Raw genomic sequence first — 13,141 nt, forward strand, 5'->3', positions numbered from 1 at the left:
GCGCGCCGCGCGCGGGGCGGCGCGTCACAGCATGGCGTCCGGCGAGCCCGAGCGCAAGCGAAAGCCGCCCGAGCTGCAGGCGGGCGGCGCGGGTGCGGCGGCAGCGGACGAGGAGGATGAGCAGGATGAGCGCTGGGTCGGCCCGCTCCCGGGGGAGGCCGCTCAGGCGAAGAAAAGGAGAGGTAAGGGGAGGAGTGCAGCACTGCCCCGGCTGGGGTCGGGGTGGTGGGATCGCCTCCAGGCCCCGCGGGCGGGAGCGGCCGCGGGTGAGGGCGGCTGCCGGCAGCGCGTGTCCTGAAGCTGTGTTCATATACTTTCGTGTATAAAGTGCGCACACTGCGGGGGAGCCTTCAGGTGCGGAATTACAGAGTAGGTGCTGAGAAAGTTGTGGCCTGCAGAAGAGAAGGTTACGTGGAGACTTTATAGCAGCTTTCTGAAGAGACTTACAAGGAAGCTAGAGACGGACTCTTCGACAGGTTCTGTAGTGATGGCAGCAAGACTAATTGGTGCAAACTGAAAGACGGGAAATTCAGCTATAAGGGAAAAAAATCTTTGCTGTGAAGTAGTGGCACAGATTGCCCAGTGACTTTTTTTTTGGGTGCTCCAACCCTGGGAGTGTTCAAAGCCAAGTTGAATAAGGCTTGGAGCAACTTGGTCTAGCAGGAGGGGGCTTGGGACTAGATGATATTTAAGTCTTATTCTAGCCCCTTAACATTCTATGATTGTTAACATTCTATGATTGTTTCCTCTGGAGAACATTTTAAGGCCAAGAGCCTTGCTGTGCAGGCTGAAGCTGTGCTGTTTATTGATGTAGAGTTAATCCATCTTTCAGATCACCGCCTTAAGGTGCAGCAGCAGGAGAAGCGTCTAGGCTGTATTTTGGCATGTGATATTGATGTCTGCAGCAGCTTCCAGCTCTTTGGATATCACTTTTTCTTCAAGTAAAAAAAACAATGTTCATCAGATGTAAACATGCAAGTTCAGTAGAAAATACTGTTGCACAGATGTTAACAAGTAGGATCTAAAACCAGAAACAAAACTCAAAATCAGATTATTTTAGGTCAGCCAGTTAAACAATGAAATAGGTGGATGCCAGCAGCTAAAATTTAGACTCCAGGACCTGTGCGGGACCACAAATCTCGTAAAAAAAACAGGGATACATGTGGTTTTAGAAAGAAATGAGGTTCAGATGACCTTCTGTTTTCTGGCAGTAATTTAAAAACTGGTGATTGATTTTTTGGAAAGAATAAGACTTACTGTAACAGTTGCTTTAAGAGGGAGGAGCAATATGAGTTAAAGCAGGATTTGAGTGCTTTAGTCCACAGAAAAGGTGTAAGTCTGAGTGTAAAAACAGAGCTAAAAGCCTTTTAATTATGTTTACACAAAATCCTGCATATTTTTGACTAAATATGAGTAAGCAATAAAAGGATAAGTAAAAGAGAACAAAAGGTAGGTCTAGCTTCATGAAAAAAAAAATCCTGACTTTTCTTTCTATTCTGTGTAGTTCTTGAATTTGAGCATGTTTATCTTGAAAATCTACCGTCAGCTTCAATGTACGAACGCAGTTACATGCACAGAGATGTTATTACACACGTAGCATGTACAAAGTAAGTATTTTTGTTTTCCATTGTATTCCTTTGTCTGGGGTGTATTTTTGTGTAGACTAAGAAATTTTCACTCTAGATGTTTTATAATGGAAAGCTACAATGTCCTGAGGTGGTTTTTAAAGGGTGGAGGGTTTTTTTTTAAAAGTAAGTGGCTTACCCAAGTAGCAAAGTATAAGTTGTTTTTATAGGCTAAAGGAGGGTCTTAAAATCCTTGTTAAAACATGCAGGAAATACAGGACTAAGATTAACTTACTCCCTCTGAAAAAATACCACTCACCAGAATTGCAGCGATCACACACACACAGTAACTACCATGAAACCAGACTTAAAATAGGAGTTATATTTACATATCCAAAAAGGATAGTGTTATATTTTTCTTCAATTTGACTTCTCATAGATTAATCCAGAATGCATTACAACACCTGTTTTGTTTTTCCTGGAGTTATAGTACCCATTCAGATACACTGTCACAGTAATTTCTTGAGATTTCATTCTCTACACAGTGTTAATTCTAGTGCAAATTACTGACTAGTGGAAAGGTGCATAATGTGTGCATGTTTTCTTGTTTTTATTTTTCTTTTCTAATTGTAGGACAGATTTTATCATAACAGCCAGTCATGATGGACATGTAAAATTCTGGAAGAAAATAGAAGAAGGGATTGAGTTTGTTAAACACTTCCGAAGTCACTTGGGTGAGAAGCTGCTCTTTCTTATCTAAAGAACTTTAGTTTTTTCTCTCTTTTGCCCTTTGTTGTTTGATTAGAGAGTGCAAATAGAGAGAGATTTTGGGGTTTCTTTAGTGCAGTCAGAGATTAAATTATATCTACCAATCTTCCTTTTATTCCTCTCTCCTGTTACATTTTGCTTCCATGCTATAGCAGGGATAGAATGAAAATGAAACATTAAAATGAAAACTGAAGCCTTTCCTTTGCCTTGTGCCTGCTTGTGGGGAGAATATCTGGGACACAAGTGAACAAGATATACAAAAGTGTTCATCAAAGCCAGAGAAGTTGAGAAATATTTAGTTTTAAATAAGGATACCTCAGTCTTTTTTTTTTTTTTTTTTTTCCCTTGCAGTGTGGGAAAAAAGCAGTTCTTTTCATCTGGAATACTGTAACTGTAGAGCAAATTCTGCATTATTGGTGTCATTATCAGACAAATTGCAGTTAAGGGAAACTTTAACCCCTTATTCTGAGCTAATAAGGACACAAAGGTTTTCAACACTATGCTAAGCATTAAATAGGCTGGACAGAAAATGAGATTCTCAGCAGCATCAGAAATTATTATATGCCTGAAGGAAAAAAATCCAATTTGATATGCAGAATGTTACAGTAAGTTTCCTTTTAGAGTTACAAGAAATACTAAAGTCTGGTTTTGATCTTTATCTTCAGCTTCTTATTATATATAGAAGCAAAAGGTGTGTACAAAACCTACCATGTGAAAATCAGTGTTGTGAGAACTTTATGGAAGGCCCAGTTGCAGGGGAGTTTTGAGTATCGTGAGTGTAATAATCTGTAGGGTTCTGCTGATTTTACCCTGTTGAGAAATACAAGCTGAGGAGCCCATGTTGTTTACCCCATCATAATGTTCTCAAGTTTCTAAAACCAACATTTTAAACTAAACTAACTGCCATTATAATATTTTAGTATGTTTTTTGTAAATTGTTCATTATCACATACCTGAGTCTAAACACTGATAGGCCATAAAATGTTGTTCTGTGAATTTTATTTTTTTTAAATACTTTATTGAAGTCAGGTAAAAGGTGACAAAACAGTTGGGAAACAGTTTTAAGCCTCTGTAGGTTTTCCATATATAATACTGAAATGAAGGATGTCCTTTCCCATTTCTTAATAGTATCTTAAATTAATTCACAGGTGTTATTGAGAGTATTGCTGTTAGTTCAGAGGGGGCATTATTCTGTTCTGTTGGAGATGACAAAGCAATGAAGGTGTTTGATGTAGTTAACTTTGACATGATCAACATGCTGAAACTTGGGTAAGTTACTTAGAAGTTACTCAGAAGTGTTCTTTTGAGATTATCAGAGGGGGTTGTTTTGCTAAGACATAAGTCAGTAATTTGGGGCTCTTGAGTTCTTCCCCTTCCCCATGGCCCAGTCATATGAAGTTGAGTAAACTGCATTTTCTGAAATCCAATGGCTGGAGACTGCCTGAATAGAAAAAAATTGCTACTGGAGTAGTAGAAAAGGAGCTTCCTCGGTGTTAAATATTATGCACAAGGATATGGGGTTTCTTCAAATATTTAGCTAGGCATAATTTCTTTCTGTTGTTTGGCACTGAATTTAAGAATTACAGTCTATTAGTAGTTCAATTAGGGAAGGGATTTGGCCTGCCCGTATTGTCTCATTTGTTGTCATAGGGATACAATTTCATTTTTCCTCTAGAAGCAGTATTGTTGCTTTCTCTAGTCTTGTAGTATTTTTGTAGTTACACAGTATATACCTAAAGGATGTAGGAGGAACAGGAATGGATGTTACTGGAATTGTAACAACACCAGAGGAAAACAAGCCCAACGCTGATAAAAGGGCGGATTTGAAGGGCTGGAGGATCAATAAAAGCTGCATTAAGAACAGCAAAAATACTGATTTCTCCACAAACATTTTAGAATTGGAAAACATATTCCTTATAGTCTATGATGTATTGGTTAATTTTGAAACTGAATAGAAGTATAAAGTTAGGGAAAAAAGCTTTTACAAAGAACATGTTATAAAAGCATAAGCTATCTGCTTTGTTTGTTATAGTTTTAGTGTCATCCTCCAAATAATGTACTTCACCTATAGGAATTGATTCTCTCTTGGCTGTCTGTTCTGGAAAAATTCCAGTTAGGCTTAAGCTTTTTGGTTTTGCTATTATTTTTGACATAACAGCCCTGTACTGTTACTACATAATTGCTAAAATCATAGAAAAAAGAAAATTACATTCAATAAAGCACCCTTGATCTTCAGAGCTTCCCAGTTCTAACTTATCTGTAGACCATGGCTCTTTGCAAATCTCCATGCTTTATGCTTCCATCTGTGATCTGGAAAACATTGGCTATTTCTGCAGAGATTTCATATTTATTTATTTGCTCCTGTTCTTCCTAATGAATTTGAGATGAAGTTTTTGTTTCTCTTTACTGGCAGAAATTGAAAATTCAAATTATTGGTCTGTTATAATGTCAGAATATCATCAGTCCATCAGCATCCATTAGTTCAGTTTGTGAAAGGATACTTAAGATTGTATAATTTATTTTTTATGTTTGCAATTTAGTTTGAGTTCTAGTTTTCAGAATCTTTGCTTACAGACTTTAAAACAGATATAACTTATATTATTGACTATATCTCTGACTTTTGTTATTTGTAGATTACACTTTTGCAAGTAGAAAATGAGTTCCTTAAATACACTCACAACCCTTATTGAATATAGGAGGATTGTCTTAATTTTGTTTGTATCACTTCTTGGAGATTTTGTGGTTTTTTTTCTGGCAAGATCTAGTTGAACTTTTGCGGAAGTGTATGGCAGAGGTGCAGTTGTCTTCATTTCTGCTGAGTCACTACTCACTTAAAAAATGGAGGAGAAATGGTATTGACTTATATAAGTTGAGTACTATTTATTAATGCAACTTGGGCTTTTTCTCAATTTCTGTCCGAATTCCTCCTTTTTACCCACTTTCTACTTTGACTATCACAGTCTCTTTACAAAACCATATGGAAGGAACAGAAATTGGTAGTCTTCCACTGAATGGTATTTCTTGGTAAAACTTGTCTATAACATGCTCAATATGAGCAAGATATATATTAGCAAAACTAGTAAATAAAGTTTAAAATTTGCTACTGATGTTTGATTTCAAGTTTACAGCATAACTTGACTCTTGCCTAATTAAAACCATTTCTAGTTTATTTTTAATTTCTTTTTCCTTTCTACTCTTTGTTGCAGCTACCACCCTGGCCAGTGTGAATGGGTATATTGCCCTGGAGATGCTATATCTTCTGTTGCAACATCTGAGAAAAGCACAGGAAAAATATTCATTTATGATGGACGAGGAAATAACCAGCCACTTCATGTTTTCAATAAACTCCATATGTCCCCTCTTACTCAGATACGCCTGAACCCTGTCTACAAAGTAGTTGTGTCTTCTGACAAGTCCGGAATGATTGAGTACTGGACTGGTACTCCTCATGAATATAAATTTCCCAAGAATGTGAACTGGGAGTATAAAACAGATACCGATCTATATGAATTTGCTAAATGCAAGGCTTACCCATCCAGTATAAGTTTTTCACCTGATGGCAAGAAAATGGCCACTCTTGGGTCTGACAGAAAAGTTAGAATTTTTCGTTTTCTGACGGGAAAGCTCATGAGAGTCTTCGATGAATCTCTGAGTGTGAGTTTTGTCTTGTTCTCCTTCTTTGAAGTGTTTTCTCTACTTATTTGAATTTGTTTGCCAGCACATTCACCTAAGCTATAATTTATTTCTAAAGGCAAGCTTCCTTCCTTTATTTGTCTTGCAAAAAAGGCCTTCTGTGTTCTCTTGCTTAGAGAGTCTCAGAGATTGCTTTGTCCCAAAATGAATTCTTATTGGTTTATGTTACCTACATAGTGGAACAGAGTTGTTGATTTTAATTTCTGTTTTCATGCTGGTAGATTACATTTAACTAGAAGGCAATTGTGAAAGATGGTGGAAAATTCCCATTGCAAGTAACATCATGATAATGAATTAAATTTGTCATCTTCTAAGGAATTTGAAAGACAACTGCACACTTTCATGTGCTTAAGCCTAGTCCTACAACATGCCTATTGTATCATTAAAATAGAGTATTGCTTGTATTTACCTAAATTTTTCAGTTAAGTTTGAATTGAGTAATCTCACTTAAATTCAGTATTTTCTAATAATGTGAATCAGTGTTTTACTGGATAAAATGTTTAAAATATGTTAATATATTAGGCTGGGTTTTTTTTGGTAGATGTTTACTGAGCTTCAGCAGATGAGACAACAATTGCCTGACATGGAGTTTGGCCGGCGTATGGCAGTTGAGCGTGAGTTGGAGAAAGTGGATGCAGTAAGATTAATTAACATAATTTTTGATGAAACTGGACACTTCGTTCTCTATGGAACTATGTTGGGCATTAAAGTCATAAATGTGGAGACTAACAGGTAAGTTCCAGTGACACACATTGAGATAATTTTCTGTTTTAAAGTCTTTATTCAGTCAAAATTAGAGCATATTTGTAACTTAATATGATTGTGGACGTGTCTAATCTTTTTGTGTTATTTGAGAGCCTTACCTTATACTGGAAGGTACTCATTCTTTTTAAGGAGTCATTGGAGATAGAGCTTAGACAGATGGCAAGTACATGTGTATTAAAAATGTGTAATTGACCAATTAATCTCTAACTGGATGGGATAATGCAAATGTAAAATAAAGATGGATCATTTAGTTGGGATTTTTATTGCATAAGAAGGCTGACTGGTAAACTAAGATAGCAAGTTTAAATAGAAAAGTAATTAGTAAATAATGATTTTGAGGATTTTGAAATTTTGATCTGAATGTAACAGTCAGAAAGAAGACATTCTCTGACTGTGAGCAGCTGAACATTACACCTCTTTACCTCTTGTATTTCAGGTGTATTCGTATCTTGGGAAAACAAGAGAACATCAGAATGATGCAACTGGCTTTGTTCCAAGGAGTAGCAAAGAAACATCGTGCGGCAATCACTATAGAGATGAAGGCATCTGAAAATCCTGTTCTCCAGAATATCCAGGCAGATCCAACAGTAATCTGCACAGCTTTTAAAAAAAACAGGTTTTACATGGTGTGTGGGGTTTCTGTTTAAATAGCTCCATTCTTTTATTGATTTCTCTACGTTATTTTTTATTTTTCTCTTTGCACATTTCTAGTGCTTTTTGTAGTTGTATATGCATCTTTTACAAAGGAGTCTCTTTATATTGCAAGTATATTTAGAATTTTTATCTTGAACTATCTGTACATTAACTAGAAACAGCTGTGATTTTTTTAATAAATTTTTATTCCCCCAAGAAGATGATATCCTTTTGTTCTTATTGAAGAAAAACCTAAGTAAGAACATTTAAAATCTAACCAGATTTTATAAAGAAACAATAAGTAACTGTATGCATAAAAAATGTAATAGAAAAAAAATTTAAGACCAGAATCAAGACTTGATAGCACTAGGCAACCAACACAGCAGTCCAAGGATAGGCTGTCTATGAATTGTCTTAGTACATTTCAAATTGAATTGGGTGTTCAGCATGTTGATTAATGATATTGTTGTGCTGGGTGCAGAGCAGTGTGTATTTTAAGAGGAAAAAGAAAAAAGCAGTTAACCTGTTCTTTTGTGCTGCAGTTTACTAAACGTGAACCAGAAGACACAAAGAGTGCAGATTCTGACAGAGATGTATTTAATGAAAAACCTTCTAAAGAAGAAGTCATGGCAGCCACTCAGGCAGAAGGTCCCAAAAGAGTGTCAGACAGTGCCATCATCCACACAAGCATGGGAGATATTCATATCAAACTTTTTCCTGTTGAGTATGTACTTGCTGTTTTTTCAGTTGCTTTGGTTTGGTTGCTTTCTTGTGTCCCTTGTGGTTGCAGTATTCAAGACTTTTCTCATGCTAGAAATAATTATTTTCTTACCCTTTTTCTACTGTTTTTGTTTCCTGACAGTTGTGAATGACTGTGTTCTGCTCAGCAAGAACTGGGAGTATAATCTAGTCTGTTCCAGTAGTTATGCCATTGGTGCTCTTTTTCACAAGATAGCTTAGAGTGTCAGTAAAACCCAAGCTAATGTTCAACAAGAGCTAAAACATCCCTGTGCTATCAACACAGCTGCTGCCTTTCTGTGTAACCATGCAGCTTCGTAGCTCTTAAGGTTTTTGCTTTCAGCTCTGTTTGAGTTTAGGTCTGAGGAGTTAAAGATTTGTTTTTTCCTTATTTGGCTAAATCCTTCCTACAGAGTCCTGAAACACTGCACAGCACAAGGGCATCTTAGTCCCAGCTTAAATCTTTATGGCCCTGTCACCAGACAAATACTATTGTGTTTTCTGTTACATTATCTTAGGTGTCCCAAAACAGTGGAAAACTTCTGTGTGCACAGCAGGAATGGTTACTACAATGGACACATAATTCACCGTATCATCAAGGTAAAATCCAACATATTAATTTTTTGTTTATTTATGTAACATACTCTGGTGGTCAGTCCTCTGTTAACACTTCCTTTTGCACACAGGATTGTTGGAGTTTAGAGTTTAGATTTTAGTTTGTTAGATTTTAGAGTTCCTTGTCAATTCTGAACAGGTCTGATGTTCTAAATACCTTTAGCACTTAGTAAAGTTGTAGTAGCTGTTCTGCAACTGACACGGTAGCAGAAAACTAAAAATTGAAAGATGAATCCTGCTATCCTGCTTGAATTAAAACTTCGCTTCATGTCAGAAGGCCTTTCTTGTAATGCTTCTTGTTTCTGTTGCACTAGAATCAAGTGATAGAGCCTAAGGATTTGCAAAAGGTAGAGATAGGCAGGTTTCTGTCTTTCATTGTCAGGATAGTAAGTAACCTTGCTTTTTCTCAAATGCTTGATAGGCACTTAAAGCCTTAAATGTTTTTTCCCTTACACACATTTTAACACATTTTGTGGAAAAGTTTGAAGTAAGTTTGAAAAAATGTCACCTAGCATATAACACTTATGGTTATGTATTCTATGCAGTAATGTGATAACATATGATTTCTGTGCAGGGTTTCATGATTCAGACTGGTGACCCAACTGGTACAGGAATGGGAGGTGAAAGTATTTGGGGAGGAGAATTTGAAGATGAGTTTCATTCAACTTTACGACATGACAGACCATACACACTCAGCATGGCTAATGCAGGACCAAACACCAATGGATCCCAGTTTTTTATAACAGTGGTGCCAACTGTAAGTATACTAAAAGCTCAATTTAAGGCCTGAGAGGCTACCTAGATCGCAAAAATAACTTTTTTCCCCATGGAAAAAGGAACACACTAGTACTTAATTTACAAATAAATGATGCACATGATATGTAGTGTGTAGGCTTCACTGAAACTGTCCCTTAAAAGATACAAATAATTTCCATCACTTGTGATCAAGAGGCCTTTTGCCTTTAAATGGAGTGAGGGTGGTATAAAATTCCTAGGCATGTATGCAATCACGTATTACTAGAGTGTCTTATGGTAGTAATAGTCTCTAGAGTATCTTATGTTAGTAATAGTCTTTTAAACTTGATGGAAATCTAGGCATTGCTTCACTTGTTTGGGGTTTGGATATGGTGCCAGGATATCAGTCTAATATGGTCTAATTGTAGGTATAAAAGGAAGCCAGTGTTCAGGTTTAAAAATTTCATTGTGTATAAGTTCAGAGCCAACAACAGAAATTTTGATATGTGAACGTAAGGTATAGAAACCAAATCCTTAAAAGTAATACTTATAAAAACTGTATTCTTATAGCACTTCAAAGTAATATTAAAAAAAAAATCTATCTACCATAGTTCTGAGGTTTATTAAGTTGTATGAGGGCCTATATTCAAACTGGGCACACTATATGAGTATTGAATTGGGCAGTATTCTGTACTGGCTCTTAAAATTCCTCTGGGAAAATAACAAAAATCCGAGAGACTGAAACAATATTTCTGTGAACTGAGAATACACTTTAAAATGAACTATACAATGCTACTGCACAGGTAGAACATGACCTCTGTAATACTTTAAGAAAGCAGTTGAAAAGGTAAGTTCAAATGCATATGAATATGTTAGCTGTATTCTAGTATTTCCTTGCATGCTGATATTTACAGGGTGTTAGGTTCCATAGTCTGGACACACAAAATTAATTCATGTACACTTTATTTTTGGTTTGGTACCTAAACTACATGCTGCTTTCTGTTTTAATATGCTTTTCTTTTTCTCCTGTGCTTTCAAACAGCCATGGCTCGACAACAAGCACAGTGTGTTTGGACGGGTGACTAAAGGAATGGAAGTTGTTCAGAGAATCTCAAATGTGAAAGTAAATCCCAAAACTGACAAACCCTATGAGGATATCAGCATCATTAATATAACAGTGAAGTAAGGCAGGCATTGAAGGTTCCAGCTTAAGCAGAAAAAATCTGAGCATGTGGGACCTAGAAAGGGACCTAGGAAGAACAAACATTTTTGATAGCTCCTAGATGCAGCAAATACCAGGACAGAGCAATCACCAGTTCTATTATTTTTAATGTACCTAAAGTGCCCTAATTCTGCATTTCTGGTAACTTTGTATTTTAAAGTAAAAACATGTACGTTTCTTACAAAGTCTACTGTCTTTATTGCATCTCTTCTATTTAAAATTGAAGATAAAATCCCCTACCATGTCCCATGATAGTGTTTGTAACTTTTTCATGTTTATTTGCATCTTTCATATTTAATTGATCTGTTTCACAGTACTGAAATCTTTTACAAAGGAAAAGGCCAGAAATACTAAGTTGAGTAAACTTCTCAATTCTTTGTACATGTATTAAAAATTAGATTCAATTATGGTACTGTTGGCTATGAAAAGCAAACAATATTATCTCCTCTATTCTTTAAAAATAGTTATGTACACATCTCTGTCCAAGAGCAATGATCAGCTCTTAAAATGCCAGTTTATAAATTCCTTTGCAATATGTTTGGTTTTTCCAGTGATTTTTTTCTTTCGTGTTTGCTTTCTCTTTATTTTAGCCTAGTGAGTATTCTTTTCTGGGTTCATTTTTAGCCAACATCCTACAAACATTACTGCTTCTACTGAAATACTTTATTTTAAACTGTAATCATCATCTGAACTAAGCTTTGCATCAGCCGTTTCTGATGGAGTTACAGAACAAAATCTTTAAGGCTGAAAAAAACTGGTAAGGTTAGTAAGTCAAACGTTAACCTAGCAACACTACCATCTTTACCATTAAACAATGTCCCCAGGTATGACATCTATATGTTTTTTGAACTCTTCCAGGGATGGTGACTCCACCACTTCAGTGGGTGCTCTATTCCAATACCTGACCCCAATTCAGTGATTAAATTTTTCCTGATGTCCAATGGTAATCTGAGGCTATTTCCTCTTGTCCTGTCATTAGTTAGCTGGGAGAAGAGACCAACACTGACTTGGCTACATCTTTCTTCTAGGCAGTTGTAGAGATTGATAAGATCTTCCCTGAGCCTCCTTTTCTTCTCTGCTGCTCCTCACAGGACTTGTGCTCCAGACCCTTCGCCAGCATCTCAATATCCCTTCTGAACTGAGGGCCCAGCACTGAACACAGGATTTGAGGTGTGGCCTCACCAGTGCCCAGTCCCTGCCCTGGTCCTGCTGCCACACCATTGCTGATCCAGGCCAGGATGCCATTGGCCTTCTTGGCCACCTGGGCACACCCTGGCTCATGTCCAGCCACTGTCACCAGCACCCCCAGGTCCTTTCCAGCCACTCTGCCCCAGCCTGTGGAGCTGCCTGGGGCTGTTGTGACCCAAGGGCAGGACCCAGCACTGGGCCTTGTAGAACCTCACACCATTGGCCTCAGCCCATGATCCAGCCTGCCCAGATCCTCTGCAGAGCCTTCCTGCCCTCCAGCAGATCAATAACCCCTTGGTGTCATACATGAACTTAACTGAAGGTGGACCTGATCATCAATACCCAGTGGTATTACACAGTGCTGGTTCCAGTGGTAAACTCCAGGTACCACCATCTGTAAGCAGCCACCAGCTGGAGGAAACTAACTCCATTCACCACCACGCTTGGGGCCCAGCCATCCTGAGAGTTTTTAACCCATGGACTGTGCACCTGTCCAAGCCACAAGCAGCCGGTATCTCCAGGGGAATGCGATGGGTGACAGTGTCAAAAGCTTTAGTAAAGTCCGAGCAGACAACATCCACAGACTTTTCATCCACTAAGTGTGTCACACTGCCATAGAAAGGGATCAGGTTTGTCAAGCAAGACCTGCATTTCACATATCTGTGCTGGCTGGGCCCCAAAACCCTGACTGTTTTACACATGATGGCACCTGGGATGAGCTGCTCTATGATTTTCAGGATCAAGGTTAGGCTGACCTGTAGTTCCCTAGATCCATCTTCTGACCCTTCTTGTAGATAGCTGTTACAGTTGCCAATTTGTAGTCACCTCCCCCATCAGCCAGGACTGTTGGTAAATGATTTGAATTGTCTTCATGGTGCCTTAAAATTATTTAAAGCTCTTCCAATCAGTTTCATCAGTAACCTCGGTGGGACCATCTGGTCCCACAGACTTGCAGCTAAGTGGTCTAGCAAGTACTAGCCATTTCTTCCTAAATTATGACCACTTCGTTTTGTTCCTCATCCCTAGCTTGCACTTCAGGGGACTTGATACTCTGAGGATAACTAGTCTTACTGTTAAAAGCTGAGACAAAGAAAGCATGAAGTACTTCAGCTTTTATTTTTTCCTTTGTCAGTTGCCCTCTGCAAGGATGAAAATTCTCACTGGCCATTTTGTTGCTCATGTATTTGCAAAAACATTTTTTGTTGTCTTTTTCACCAGT

General features: G+C 37.8%; 1 protein-coding gene across 1 annotated transcript; it reads left to right on the forward strand.

Annotated features, from left to right (window-relative positions):
- Nucleotides 1-26: 26 nt before the first annotated feature.
- Nucleotides 27-11,269, forward strand: PPWD1 (peptidylprolyl isomerase domain and WD repeat containing 1). The gene is made up of 11 exons (XM_021534382.3): nucleotides 27-182; nucleotides 1,505-1,607; nucleotides 2,199-2,299; nucleotides 3,482-3,602; nucleotides 5,540-5,987; nucleotides 6,568-6,758; nucleotides 7,228-7,417; nucleotides 7,967-8,148; nucleotides 8,681-8,762; nucleotides 9,352-9,534; nucleotides 10,555-11,269. The coding sequence occupies exons 1-11, from the start codon at nucleotides 32-34 to the stop codon at nucleotides 10,696-10,698; spliced, it is 1,896 nt and encodes a 631-aa protein (XP_021390057.1). The 5' UTR covers nucleotides 27-31; the 3' UTR covers nucleotides 10,699-11,269.
- The last annotated feature ends 1,872 nt before the right edge of the window (nucleotides 11,270-13,141 follow it).

Source organism: Lonchura striata, chromosome Z, assembly GCF_050655825.1.
Source record: "Lonchura striata isolate lonStrDom1 chromosome Z, ASM5065582v1, whole genome shotgun sequence".
NCBI classification, from domain to species: Eukaryota; Metazoa; Chordata; class Aves; order Passeriformes; family Estrildidae; genus Lonchura; species Lonchura striata.

Coding starts and splice junctions, on each gene's coding strand:
- PPWD1 (XM_021534382.3), top strand. CDS start 32: ATGGCGTCCGGCGAGCCCGAGCGCAAGCGAAAGCCGCCCGAGCTGCAG. Junction 2,300..3,481: donor ACACTTCCGAAGTCACTTGG/GTGAGAAGCTGC, acceptor ATTAATTCACAG/GTGTTATTGAGAGTATTGCT. Junction 3,603..5,539: donor ATCAACATGCTGAAACTTGG/GTAAGTTACTTA, acceptor TCTTTGTTGCAG/CTACCACCCTGGCCAGTGTG.